At 37.5% G+C, this 14,670-nt stretch overlaps 1 protein-coding gene across 3 annotated transcripts in view; it reads right to left on the bottom strand.

Moving 5' to 3' along the window:
- Positions 1-4,566: 4,566 nt before the first annotated feature.
- SREK1 (splicing regulatory glutamic acid and lysine rich protein 1) overlaps positions 4,567-14,670 on the bottom strand; it is a 38,349-nt gene continuing 28,245 nt past the window's right edge. For all 3 annotated transcript variants that reach the window (XM_084504708.1, XM_084504706.1, XM_084504707.1), the window contains exons 9-12: positions 13,920-14,453; positions 11,616-11,711; positions 10,714-10,849; positions 4,567-8,862 (exon numbers count right to left, since the gene is read on the bottom strand). In XM_084504708.1, coding sequence (XP_084360834.1) covers positions 8,710-8,862; positions 10,714-10,849; positions 11,616-11,711; positions 13,920-14,453 — 919 coding nt within the window. In that variant the 3' untranslated portion in view covers positions 4,567-8,709. The remainder of the gene's footprint in view (positions 8,863-10,713; positions 10,850-11,615; positions 11,712-13,919; positions 14,454-14,670) is intronic.

The following is a 14,670-nucleotide window of genomic DNA, read 5'->3' as shown; positions in this document are numbered from 1 at the left end:
TCATAATAAATATCCAATCAACATCTTTTGTGAATGTTGGTTGGTGCCTCTCCTCTGCATTCCAACAAATTCTTTAATAACAAATCTACCCCAGATATCTTCTGACAAGAATGCAAACCAAAATTAAAAAAAAATAAAAACAAAAATAAAAATAAAAAGCCTATTTTGCCCTGTTTGATATATACTATCTCATAACATCTCTCTATTCTATGTTTCATTCAAAAACACAGATCAGTTTGCTTCTGGCCTTCAGGCTCACATATAACATAGATTAATATGACTTGCAGCATGGTATATATTCCTAGATACCTAGTCCAGACTAAACTAGGCAGGATAACTGGGTTGCAAGGAAGTTGAACACTTGTGATGAAAACAACAAACTAGTGGAAGACAAGATTTATACAGCTTAAAAGTCTTATTAAATGAGTCTTAGTAAAAAAATAAAGAGTATCCTTTTAAAATTGAACAAAGCAGAGAAGCAATTATAGAAAATGCTAGCATAATGAAATTATTATAATCATTACAATAGTGATTATACACTCAGTGTTCACATTGCACGTGAACCAATGCATTTCCTTTGAACTTCTAAATCCAGTAATCTGGATCAACCTTTTAAAATATGACTTTAATTAAAGCTTTTCTTTAGGCTCTATCTTTAAAAAGAAATTAAAGATTTTTTCTAGAGAGAAAAACTGAAGAGAAAGAGAAACAGTCTTCCCAATGTCTGAAAGTAAAACAGGACATTTAATGAAAGACTAGTACTGACATTCATGTCCTCCTTGTTTCTTAAAACAAGTAGGCAAAACAAGCCATGTATGCACAAAAGTTTTGTTTTAAAAGACACCCTTTCTTAGTTAATTTTCAGCCACCTCCTCTAAAAATATTTTTTTATTTATATTTTCTGCTTCAGTAAGTAAATTATTTAAGGAAATTAAGAAGTATACAAAAAGACAATATATAATTTTGAAGGATTGCTAAAATACCTCAATAATCTTTCTCAGATCTGTTTTTCCCTGCTTTCACATTCATTTTCACATTCAGAGGAGAAACATGAAGTGCAGTTGTCCAGATCACAGATGTGTTGACTAAATCATCTGATCAGTAGGAGTTGAACCAGCCACAAGATTCGTTATAAACATGACAGTTCCCAAAATCACAAGATCCCTATTGACCAAGTAAATGTTTAATGTGTTGAGAAGCACATCACAAACCTTAGCACCTTAAATATTGTTATGTTTATTTAAATTCTTACAAATTATACAAATTGAGAGAGAAGTTTAAGTGCTTAAAAGTGAATTTTAATATGAAAATATCCATGACAGTAACTTGATATGTGGTGATGTTAAAAAGAAAAGATTCTGCATGAACCCCTGATACTACTTAAATAAAGGAGATTTTGACATACAGACATATTTATTAACTTACTGTTCAAAAATGACAAACTCTGCCTGCTGGAACTATGGTAGTTTTCTCTGGAGAAGAAAATGCCCTGAACACTCAGGGTGTGGTGGTGAGGGGGTGCAGGAGGTGTTCAAAAAGCCTTTTCTGTAACTGAAGAATGACGACACATTCACGTACTTAACCCCTCACCACCATTCTTGTAACATCCTTGCCAACTTCAGTCCAACAAAGAATTCAACTCTCTTGGGGAAGAGGTTTTTTTTTTTTAAAAAAAATATATATATATATCAAGCAAAAGACAGAATTGCTTTACAGCCATTTGCTGCTTTTCTTCTGAATTTAGTGGAAGTGAGCTTATTAATCATAGACTGACCAAGGGTGGAAAAGCTCTCCAAGATCATCTGGTCCAACCATCCCCCTACTAGCAGTATAACCCACTAGACCATGTCCCCAAGCACATGGTCCAACCTTTCCTTTACACCCCTAGGGACGATGACTCCACCACCTCCCTGGGCAGCCCGTCCCAGTGCCTGACTGCTCTTTCTGAGAAGAAATGTCTCCTCATTTCCAATCTGAACCTTTCTGGCACAGTTTGAGGCCACTGCCCTCTTGTCCTATCACTAGTTACCTGCAAGAAGAGGCCAAACCCCAGCTCCCCACAACTCCTTCCTTTCAGACAGTTGTAGAGAGCAATAAGGTCTCCCCTGAGCCTCCCCTTCTACAGACTAAACACCCCCAGTGCCCTCAGCCACTCCCCATGGGACTTGTGTTCCAGGCCCTTCACCAGCTCCGTAGCCCTGCTCTGGACACCCTCCAGGGCCTCGATGTCCTTCTTGTAGTGAGGGGCCCAAAGCTGAACACAGCACTCGAGGTGCGGCCTCACCAGAGCAGAGTACAGGGGGACGATCACCTCCCTGGTCCTGCTGGCTGCACTATTCCTGACACAAGCCAGGATGCCACTGGCCTTCTTGGCCACCTGGGCACACTGCCAGCTCATGTTCAGGTGAGCATCGACCAGCACCCCCAGGTCCTTTCCTCTGCACAGCTTTCCAGCCACTCTGCCCCAGGCCTGTAGCACTGCAGGGGTTGTTGTGGCCAAAGTGCAGGACCCGGCACTTCACCATGTTCAACCTCATCCCATTGGCCTCTGCCCATCAACCCATCGTGTCCAGGTCCCTCTGCAGAGCCTTCCTACCCTCCGGCAGATCTACACTTCCCCCCAACATTGTAGTAACATTTGATATTTCTTTACTTGTACCATTTCAGTTGCTTCATTAATGCAAAAATATATTCTGCCAACATAGAACAAGTTTGGATATATATTTCTTAACCTTAAAAGGCCTTCTTTAATACCAGAAATATCTGATTTAGAGAAGGGACAAAAATATTTTTCTGCTGCTGTAGTGCAGAGGATCCCCAGGTATATCTGAGCCCAGGTTGTGACAGGTGTTGTGTAAAACAAATTGATCATGGCTCCTGCATCACAGAGAAAAACACCAGGAATGATCTACTGATAAGCTACAGGAACTGTGCACATTGGACTACTCTTGAATTCCAAAGCAGATCACTCATTCCTTTGATCAAATTAGTATGAAAATTATGTATTTATGAAGTGCCAATTTCTAAGTGGACCATGCTCTACACACCACTGTAGCACCACTTTTAAGCCTGTGCACTACAGGTTTGAATAGAGCTACTTATTCTTCTAAGAAACCTGCTCATTTCCCACCAAACATCTAACACCTCCCTTCCCCTATCTCCATCCCTAACCCCCACCCTCCATCACTGGCATTTAACAATCAAAGAGCACAAGGACAAAAAATAATTTGTGTAATTGTGTTGCAAATAAAAATGGGTATGATAAAACAGATCTGAGTGTTTTATCAATGCATTAACCTCCCCAGTAGTTCAAAACTAAAAGACTAGTCCTTAGATGAAAACACAACCTTATCCTTTTGGAATCGTAACAGATTTTTTACCTACTGCACCAACCAGGTGCATCAGCACTGTTAAGAGCTACTTATCCGTTCATGACATCAAGGACTAAGTGAAAGGAAGATGGAATGACTTTTTCTGTAGCTGATAACAATCTTTCAAATCAAAAAAGACAAGTAACCTTCTCAATGTGAGAAGAAAAATGTCAGTAGCGTGGTTAGTATGGAACAGACTTTTTACACCAATTTTAAGTCTTGCATCAAATTTGGCAGCAGATTATCTTATATTAAAAAAATGCAATGAATCCAAATAAAGTGTAAGCTGAAGCTCTCAGAAGAAAATAAACAGGTTTAAATAAACAAACAAAAAACAAACAAAATAAACCCTCATTGTTGCTGTCAGTGTTCTGCTCAAAAATCATAAAACTGCCATGACAATTTTTTTCTTATGCCCTCTTGGATAATAAAAGTTTGTGGTTTCAGAAAACGTCATGAAAAATGGAGTTCATAGATAGCTTCTCAACAGTCAGATACTCAGAGAGTATGGAATTGAAGCATTAGAGAGGTGTCCTCTAACTATGGGGAAGGTAGCTGCTTCCATATATCAGGCAAGTTTCCTAAGCTGTTTTATACTTAAGAGACGGTAGAGGAAATTCCATACCAATACACTCGGATGCTGCAATGGTGCTTACCTACAAATGAAGCATTCTTGAAGTTCAAATAAAAATAAATACTGCATAGAGAGAGATCTCCAAGAAGTTTACAAATAAGCAACTGAATTTATCTTACATTAGCAAAAAAAAAAAAAAAAAAAAAAAAAAAAAAAAAAAAAAAAAACTTTTAAACAATTATTTTAGTTTTCATCATTATTTTAATTACACTTTTCACCATATAAAAATAAACCTAACATACAGGCTGAAAATTGTTTTTCTGTTTATATATTAGCAAACAAAATTAGGTTTTAGATTCTCTTTAGGCAGTAACACTAACAATATCTACAAAGTTCAACTGTCCACACTCTATTCTTTGGTGAGAAAGCTAAATCTCTCTGAACTAAGCACCGACAGATTTGAATTATTTTAGCCATTTACAGATCTCAGCATTTGTGTTACTACGTTTAATTTTCACTTTTAAAACTATGACAACACCGAAGGCAATAATTCAATTATATAAAACTCTAAGTATCACCAAGTAGCACGTTGGACTCATAATATGCCCCAACTTGCAATACTCCATTGTGCAGAATTTATTTATTTAAAATTTACTATTAGAATTCCACTTCCAGACTAACCGAACTCAAGATGATTTGTCTTATTTTCTTCTTCCAAGTGAACATTTTACAAAATTAAAATGCATGAGCTGTAATCTTGCTTCATTACAAACTAAGAAAAAGACAGCGATGCAGAGATGGTTCAGATTTAAGAGTAAAAGATACACACAGCACTATGGCATTACCGCTTCTGATGGCTATACATGTTAATGAAAAAAATAACTGAAAACAGTAATAAGGACACATATGCAGTATATAACAATTTGCATCTTACAATCATAGCAGTCTCTACTTTTTAACTTTTGCTTAGACCGAAAGAAAATCACAGAAATCCCTAAATCTTACTACTATTACAAAATAACAGTACAAAGTAAAGGCAACACAAAGAAGCTACCATGTAGTAAACAGATTTACAGAGTTCAAAATTAATGTCAGACATTGCCTTACACATAACGAGGCTGGAAAACACTAGCAAACAAATTGCAAGTAATGCAGAGCATGTTACAGAATTTACTTTCTTAGCAGCAGAGTATATGAACTCAAATGGTCAACTCATTTCAGAAACCAGACTGTGTGTTGGTTGCTGCTGTTAGCCAGCTCGCTAATTTAAAGCTAGTTCAGATAGATCTATTGAAAATTGCAGTAAGAAAGTAGCAGGTGACTTAATGGGTAGGCAGAACCCACGTCTCGCAGATTTCAGGCATTCTTTAGATGTTACCACTTTCCAAGTGAAATGACCTCCTCCATTTTAATTCAAAAATCTGAATAACAAGTTTCTTTACGCATATTATCATTAATGTTTGCAAACAAACTTTCAGCCCTCGCACCTGTGTAAATCTGTTGACTTAACTGACAGCCACTTGTATTTTGAGGTTGGGATCCTGTTTTTTTATCTGTGGGCAGTTGTCTTCTGCTATCTTCCCCTTTTAAAAATAAAATAAAATAAATCCTATCTGTTTTCCAGGAACAGTTTTGAAATAACTGTGGTCAGAAATGGAAGCTTCTGCATATGTGCTTTAAACGTTCTTAGCAATATGGCACCATATTGTCTTTTTCTGAGCAATTACGAGTCGTGTTTTCAAACGAAGGCCAAGTCAAATGAAACCACATTTAAAACAATACAGCTATCATGAACTATGCTGTTCTCACAACCTTCACTCGATTTTAACTCAAAAAGTGCAAAAACAAATAACCTGACACCGCATCTCAGCATGCAAACTTGTTACGATGAAGGCAATAGATTTCCAGTGGACGATGGACACCTTTAATGGGTTATGCACACAAACATGGCAGAGCAAGCAGGAACTTCATTACTGTGCTACACTATTGGTTTAAAAAATGATCTGCTCCCTCTGCAGAGATGGGTGTTTTGCACAACCTTAGTTTTCTAATGGCAGCTTTCGACAAATGTAACAAAACCACTGAACACCTAATACAAATAGATACAGCTATCCTCATAGATCTACACAGTATTTATGAAGCAAAACCAGAAAATACAGTATTTGTAAGAAAATACAGCTTGGGGTGGGGAGGAAATGTGTGTATTTGGTGTCTTTTTTTTTTTGTTTTGTTTTTGTTTTGTGTTTTTCTGTTCTTACTTTAAACTTCTCTAAGGGGACCATTAATTCACATACAATATAACACAATATGCTGTATACAGACTTCCACGTTAATAATTGGCTAATAAAACTGCCATTCTTAACTATGAATTTTCAGAGCCATATTTCTTAGCTAACAGCGCACAAACCTTTACATATTCTGTAATTGCTATATAATAGAGCTATGCAACTTCAGGATAACAAACTCAGACTAGCAACAACTGAAACATGATATACTACGAGAATTCTGATTTATCCCAGAGAAGAAGAAACTTAGTTTTTCAAAGATATTGTAAATAATAAACGTATAAGTAACTTGTATCCACATTTCACATCAAAAGAAACTGCCTGAATAAGACCAAAACTAAAAATACTCCTTTAATAAGTATGTAACAGCAGAAACTTCCCTCTAAAATACTTAACTTTATTAGTGAAATGGTACCAAAGATAACAAGTATACAAACAATCTCTTTGCTCTATGCTACTTACACAACATAAATAAGACAGCTGTTGTTGCAAGACACAATCCTTCACAGTCTTCCTGTAAGTGTACAGATTTGTCATTCTTTTTATCAGAATAAGCTGTTTATCAGCCAACAGCATGTGGCTTAAATATCACAAAAATGACTGTCTATACTTTACATGGTAAAGCATTTCCTATAGTCTTAAATGTACACAGTGGCAAGAACGGTACATCTTATCAAAAATGAAGAGTGATTAAGCAGCTTCACAATCTAACTGGGTTTCATTACTTTAGGAATTGGGCAAATTTTTCATTCCCTGTAACATGCTTTTTTTCATAAAAATGAACTACAGAAAGGAAAAAAAAAAATAGAAAGCAAATCACTAATATGCTATTTGTTTTAACTGAAAGAAACTCTTTCCATGAGGTAAGGCAATTAAGTCATTTGATTGTAATAAGTTGTATTAAAAATAATCTACCTGATTTTAGGTACAAGTAAGTTTATAAGTATGACTCTTACAAAATCTCACAATGATGAAACTGATTATATTAGTTCAGAAAGCACAAACCAGGTTTTTACTTGACAAAAAATATCTGCTTTGTCATTATCTCCCTATATGCTTTCTCCCCAGAGAATGAAAAAAGAATCTCTGCCATATAACTCTTGTGTAAATTAGAACATTTTCTCCCAAATTACTTATCCCCCCAGCTTTGCATACAATTCCTTTTACATCACCTAACGTATAACAGAGAAAATGATGGAGAGGTAACAATTAAGGCCATCCAAATGTAATTAAATATCTAAAGGGCTGCCTTTGATGCAGGTGATCAGAAAATGCTTTTTATTCAGCTATTATATTTGTACAGTGGTGGTCCCCAAAATGTATCTTTGCTTTCACCTATATATTTTCTAAAAGTAAAAAATAAATGTAAAAATGGATTTAAAGAAGTGAATTAAACATCCATTCTGACAAATCACTTGCATTCTTGTCTACAGTATGGTGGTGGCAAAACAGCAAGAGATGATGTAAAATTTAGCTGAAAATGAGTAATAGCACATATACATTTCTAAAAAATACCACATTTTAAGAAGGCACTAAAGCTTCTGCTTGTGCTCCCATATTTTTTAAACAAATAAGAAAAAATTTGTTTTCATAACGGCACCTGTACTATTTGCAGCTGAACAGACACACTGCAGTACATCTCAAAACAAAGCTGTAATTTCTGATAATATCATACAGATCTGCTCACTTCTGGAACGACAAAAGAAAACAACAAAACGATCCCCAAAATAACCCAATAAGCTAACCTATTATCATTATACATGGCAATGTTCCTTTTAGGAACAGAAAAGTAGCATGCATTGTTCAAATACTTTAAAGGAAATATTGAGCTTAGGGATATTAGTAAGAAATTATTTTAAATAATAAAAACCAAGAATCTCAAGCAGTGAGCAAATGAGAAACATACTAGTCAGTGAGCATTTTAACATAAGAACCAAAAAAAAACCTTTTCTATAGTTGCATTTTACAACAAAAGAGTGTATATTTATGCACCATTTCCAAGCACATCAAACAGTACACATTGAAGTTTTTGTGGATTTTTTAACCCACAAGGTAAAACACAAGTCATCAACAAGCAATATTTTAAACAACCTTCAATGCATATCTTCAGCTTTTTTTTTTTTTTTTTTTTTTTTTAAAGATAGTAGAGGTTTACATCTTTCAGTTTCTACTTATTTGTAACAGCCTATGGGAAAACTTAACATAAATCATTTTACCAGTAAGTACAGCCATCATGGAAATGCATGGATTTTTTGAGATGAATAGTTCTGACGGCATCTGCCTTTTCATGGTATAACTACTTATTATCCATGCCTTCTTGCTTTACAGCAAGAAGACAACAAAGCTATCACGAGAATTGGAAGAGCTACTATTACTATCAACATGTTCAGGTTGATTGCTTTGACATTTCTTCCTCATTCTGGGAAATAAAAAGCTTTGGATTTCATTCCTTAGTTGAGTTAGAGGTTCATTATTTGCTTTAAACCTCTTCCATTTTAATTGAGAGGTTATCTTCATTTGGTTGACAGTTCCCATTCTGTTGTAGTTTGACTTCATCTGTCCTTTGTGTATCTCTGTTGTCAATATCCTTGTCAGTTTCTGAATTCTGATCCTCCTTAGTGTAATCTTTGTCCTACAAAAGAGAAAATTATTTTACAAAAAAATCTCACTCTCAGCATTACAGGACATGACACCCAACTAACTCTTGGTATTTTGATTGCCTCTATTTTTACATGCCTATCTTGTGTCAGCAATTTCTAGAATAGATGCAGTGGCTTTTTTTTGTTGTTGTTGTTTTAGACTGCTTTCTTTTCAAGTAGCTAAAGTGAAGCCATCATGTGTCAGCCAAGAAATCATTGTTGTAAAGTGATCTGTCTTTATCATCAATATTCAGATAAAACAGAACAGTATCACGGAACCTATGAGAAACAGCTCTAGAAGTTAAGACTCCACCATATTTTCTAAACAAAACAGGATTTTGTTTCATATATTTTGTCACATTACTAATGCATTTTACATAAGAGAATTACTGAAGCAAATAGTACACTAAGTTACACAAATCTCTTGTTTATAAAGGCAGTTGGCACCAACAATACGAAGTTTAACAAGAACAAGCGTTGGATTCTGCACCTTGGACATGGCAAGCCCTGGCTACAGATAAAGACTGGGGGACAAGAGGCTGGAGAGCAGTCCCACGGAAGGCGATCTAGGGCTTCTGAGTCACCAGTGTGCCCTGGCAGCCAAAAGGGCCTGACGTACCCTGGGGTGCATCAGGCACAGCACTGCTAGCTGGTCGGGGGAAGAGATTGTCCTGCTCTGCTCTGCACTGGTGTGGCCTTACCTCAAACACTGTGTGCAGCTTTGGGCACCACAATATAAGAAGTGTCCAAAGGAGAGCGACCAGGATGGTGAAGGGTCTAGAGGGGAAGAGGTCCCTTGGTGTGCTCAGCCCAGAGCAGAGCAGGCTGAGGGGAGGCCTCATGGCGGCCTGCAGCTCCCTCACTGTGGAGCGGAGGGGCAGGCGCTGAGCTCTGCTCTCTGGGGACAGCGACAGGACCCGAGGGAACGGCATGGAGCTGGGACAGGGGAGGGTCAGGCTGGGGGTTAGGGAAAGGGTCTGCGCCCAGAGGGTGGTCGGGCACTGGGACAGGCTCCGCAGGGCAGTGGGCACAGCACAGAGCCTGACAGAGTTCCAGACGCATTTGGACAACGCTCTCAGACGCATGGTCTGATGTTTAGGTCATTCTGTGTAAAGCCAGGAGTTGGACTTGAGGATCCTTGTGGGTCCCTTCCAACTTGGAATATTCTATGATTCTATGAGCTGAAACATTCTGAATACACCTACTCTATAAATGCATATGGCTTTTCAAATTACAAGATTTGAATTGAAAGATATTTCATTATTCTTTTCTTAATCGTACCACCTTCTATTTTGCAAGGTAAAACCCCACACTGTCCTTCCCCAAATCTTCAATGTTCCTTCCTGCACAGTTCAACACACAGCCCAGGACAAAACTAAGTGGGAGTGCACTATTACAGAGTGAAAATGTATTAAAAAAAAAAAAAAACCACAACACAATGTATTTTGAGTTTGATAGCCAAGCTGTTTCTGAAGCCTGCTTCACAATAAGCTTCCTGCATCTTTGTACAGATGCAGTCAGCTAACTCCTAACATATGGCAGAGAACAGAAAAGAGAGAAACCAAAACAGAGGGCTTCTGTAGTCCATACATACACATTCCCACCAGTTGGTTAAGTTCAAACACAAAGACTGATCAAACTGAGCTACTAACATCAAGCAGAGAATGACTTTCGTGTCTCCTTTTGACAAAAGATAAACCCATGCGTTTCAAGCTGCACTAATTTGGTAAGGAAAAAAGAGAGGAAATACGAGAGGAGAAAAAGAAAATAGGGGGGGAAATTCCAATATAATCTTGGAGCACTTGGAAACATTCAGCTACTTATCACTTGGTCACAAAGCTTACCTTCAAAGCAGTGGTGCTTTTGTCAGATTTCTCCTTTCCCTCTTTTTCTTTACTACTTTTTTTCTTGGAGGTGGAACGTTCTCTTTCTCTTCTTTCATTGTTTGTATCCCTTTCTCTTTTTTTTTCTTTCTTGTTTCTGTTTATGAAAAGTATTACTCAAGTCAGAATTTGGTCCAAAAGCAACAAACGTACTACCAACATTTGCATCAAGTATATTGTATAGTAATATGCACAGTACAGTAACTAAGACTGTTGGTATACTTGTTTTGTTTTGGAAATGGTCAGCCATCTTCAAACCATTTAACTGCAAACTACACTCTTATCTGGGGGATTTCCAAAAAAAAATCTCAAAATGTAACAAAAAGCCCTTCATAAAGACAACTAGATTTTTTTGACTGACAAAGAATGCATGTGTTCAGAATGAATGCTATTTACAAAGAGAAAAGCAAAATAAATTGTCTCTGAGGAAGGGTTTTCATTATTTGAAACAAATTTATATCACTGACAGATGATGGTTCAAAGCATTACAAAGCTTGAGCCCATGAAGCTGTGTTATGTTTTTTTTTTGTTTGTTTGTTTGTTTTTAAATTAAAACTGAATCATATTGACCAACAGAGATCATTTGAAATGATGCAAAGGTAAATCAATGAAAATACTTTCCTACTTGTTTTCTATAAAAGTCCCTGTATCCATTTTTGAATGTTTATTGAAAAACACTGACCTTTTCTTTACAACAGAGAACGATTATTAAAGATCCCCTTGCATTAGAAAACAAACAGCAGAAACACAAATCGACTTGGTTCCTTTCATAATGATGATCTCTATGCCACATTTCAATTTGACAAAATGTTGTACCATTTTCCTCCTTTACTGCTCATTAACTAGATTTACACCAAACTGACCTTCTTGGAGAAGGAGTTCGTGAAGACTTTCTTTTTGTTGTTTTGGATGTCTTAGGAGACTTGGAGGGACTTCTACTCTTCCTTTTACGCCTTTCTCTGCAGAACCAAACAATTCAAGATCAGCAAAGAATACGAATAATAAGCTCAGGAATGACAAAACCTCTCATTATTTGAGGCAACAACTACATAAATATCCCCGAGTTATCTTCCTACCAGCCCATGCTCAACAAACATATTTAAAAAGGGAACAAAGGAAGATCTGGGGAACTACAGGGCAGTCAGTCTCACCTCTGTGCACAACAGGATTGTGGAGCAGATCCTTCCAGAAACTACGCTAAGTGCACCAAAACAGGACTGTGCATATGCCACAAAGAATAACAAACTCACAGAGTCATTAAGGTTGGAAAAGCCCTCCAAGATCATCTGGCTCCAACCATCCCCCTACTAGCAGTATAACCCATTAAACCATGTCCCTAAGCACCAGGTCCAACCTTTCCTTAAACACCCCCAGGGACGGTGACTCCACCACCTCCCTGGGCAATTCACTCCAATGCCTGACCACTCTTTCTGGGAAGAAATGTCACCTCATTTCCAACCTGAACCTTCCCGGCACAGTTTGAGGTCACTACCCTCTTGTCCTATCACTAGTTACCTGCGAGAAGAGGCCAAACCCCAGCTCCCTACAACTTCTTTTCAGGAAGAAGTTAGAGTAGTTTGCCCATACACCTCCAAAACAACATGGGCATTTCACAAAAACAAGCAGAAAGTACAGAAACCTTTACAGACTTCTCTGCATTATACAAATCCTGAACTCCTGAATTTTGAGGGGCAAGGGAATTCTGCTTTTTTCCAGTGAAGCGCTAACACCACTGAAAGGGAAACAAGTTGCCGGTATGTAAGAAACTCAGGTAGCTATTGTTTGACATTAGTAGAGTAAATGTAGTGATGCCTTAGGCCACAGAATGAGCTCTGTGTAAGGGAACTTGGTACGTAGTGGTGACTGAGCAGCAGTGAGTGGCGTTGTGTTTGGGTGGCACAGACTGGGAAAGGGAGGGATGTGCTGACCAAGGACAGCACTGGATGAGAGCCTGCTCCGCTAGGTAACAGAAAACATCCCTGCAATGAAGAGCTGACAATATGAAGGGACATCGTATGTATGAGTCAAGAATTGATTGTATTATAGCTGAGAAAATTAAGATTGTATGGGTATAAGAACCCAAGGAAATCCTTGAGTATGGTCCTTTCCTTTGAGGTATCCAGATAGAGCTGATATATGGGTACCATTACATTCTCTTTGCTTTAATTAAGAGTTGACTCTTAATTAAGAGTCTTAAGGGGTGACCAATGCTGCTAGGGGAAACACCAGGATCCCCTAACAACATGTAGAATTCTTCCCAACTCATCCGGTATTACATTCTCTCAAGGTAGCAGATGGAATTTCATATTTAAATTTTACATGAGATATTAGTGAACTACGTAATTGTTGAGGTATTCAGAAAGGATTTTTTCCTGACCTTAACTCAGAAGCAATACCTTTTGCTACAGTTGGTCCACTTAGAGAGCTTATCATCAGTCTCACAGCCTCTTTTTCCTGTACTGAATTTATCTAGACATCCACCCACTTTACCCTCTCTTAGAGGCAAAAACAACAAGTAGATTAATTCTTGACTGCCTTCCTGTTTGCTATCAGCATGGTTAAGGAGTGTTACTTTTTCACTTTACCAGACCATCTAACCAGCTTAGAAACATACCTTTATCTTTCAACTGAGATATATTCACTTTCTGAAAGGCTAACCAGTCAAAATGCCATGCTAACTTCTTGCAGTCAGCCATCCAGACCAGAAATTTCATTGCTTGTCATTCCTAAGACAGCCAATTCACAAATACTACCACCACCCAAGTGTTTGTAAACCCAACAAACTGCTCTACAGATGAACACCATACAGTATTTCAGAAACCAAGGAATTATGTTAAGAATGACTCAAACTGTCATCGGGATTGAAACTTCTGGATGGCTCTAACACAGAAATGGCACAAGAGCCATCTACTTACTGTTCTCAAAGACTGTATATGCTATAAAGTTAAGTGAAAGGCAAGCACCAGCAGCCCAACAAGAGACTGTGTGTTCTATCAGGTATGATACAGAGCTCTTTGTAATTTGTTTACCTTTGTAAGGAAATCTATAAAACAGAGAGAATACAAAATGGAATTACCAAGACCATGATATTGATAAATAAAAATTTGGATGTATTTCATTTTGCTGAGAAGTCCAAAAAAAGCATGAAAAAATTCTGAACAACAAACCTGCTGGAGCTACGAGATCTTCTTGAAGAGCTATAGCTTCTTGGGGGTGTTCTGGATCTCTTCTCTTTCTTCTTTTTATCATCCCTCTCTTTTTCTCTTTCTCGCTCTTTTTCCTTATCCCCATCTTTTTCCTTTTCTTTTTCTCTGTCCCCTCCTTTGTCTTTATCTCCCTCCTTGTCCTTCATCTTCTCTCTGTCCCTCTCCCCATCTTTCTCAACATCTTCTTTTTCCTTGTTCTGATCTACCTCTTCCCTGTCTTTTTCCTTATCCTTATCTTTTTCCTTTTCCCTTTCTTTGTCCCTGTCCTTATCCTTGTCCCTGTCTCTATCCCTATCCTTGTCTTTGACTCTCTCTCGATCTTTGTTACGCTCTTTATCCCGGTCCTTATCCCTGTTTCTCTCTTTATCTCGCTCTCTTTCTCTTTCTTTGTCTCTGTCCCGGTCTCTTTCCTTTTCCTTGTCTCGGTCTCTCTCTTTCTCCTTTTCTTTGGTCTTTTCTTTTTCCTTGACCTTTTCTTTGTCTCTTTTCTTGTCCCTGTGAAAATTCAAACAAAAATCCATTAATTCTTCTTTGATCTTTCTAATAAAAATTACAACTAAGTCTTAGCATACACTGAATGCTCAAGAGAAAGTATGCCTCTCTGTTGAAAAATTATTATTTTACTTGGATCCATATAAAATGGACTGCAAATTAACTAGCCCTGTATGAACAATGACAGATGACTGGACAGAAGCCTTTATTCTGCAGTGTT

Source organism: Aythya ferina (genome assembly GCF_964211825.1).
Source record: "Aythya ferina genome assembly, chromosome: Z".
In the NCBI taxonomy this organism is placed as follows: Eukaryota; Metazoa; Chordata; class Aves; order Anseriformes; family Anatidae; genus Aythya; species Aythya ferina.
Note: the sequence above shows the minus strand (reverse complement) of the source record. Positions and strands in the feature narration are given on the sequence as shown.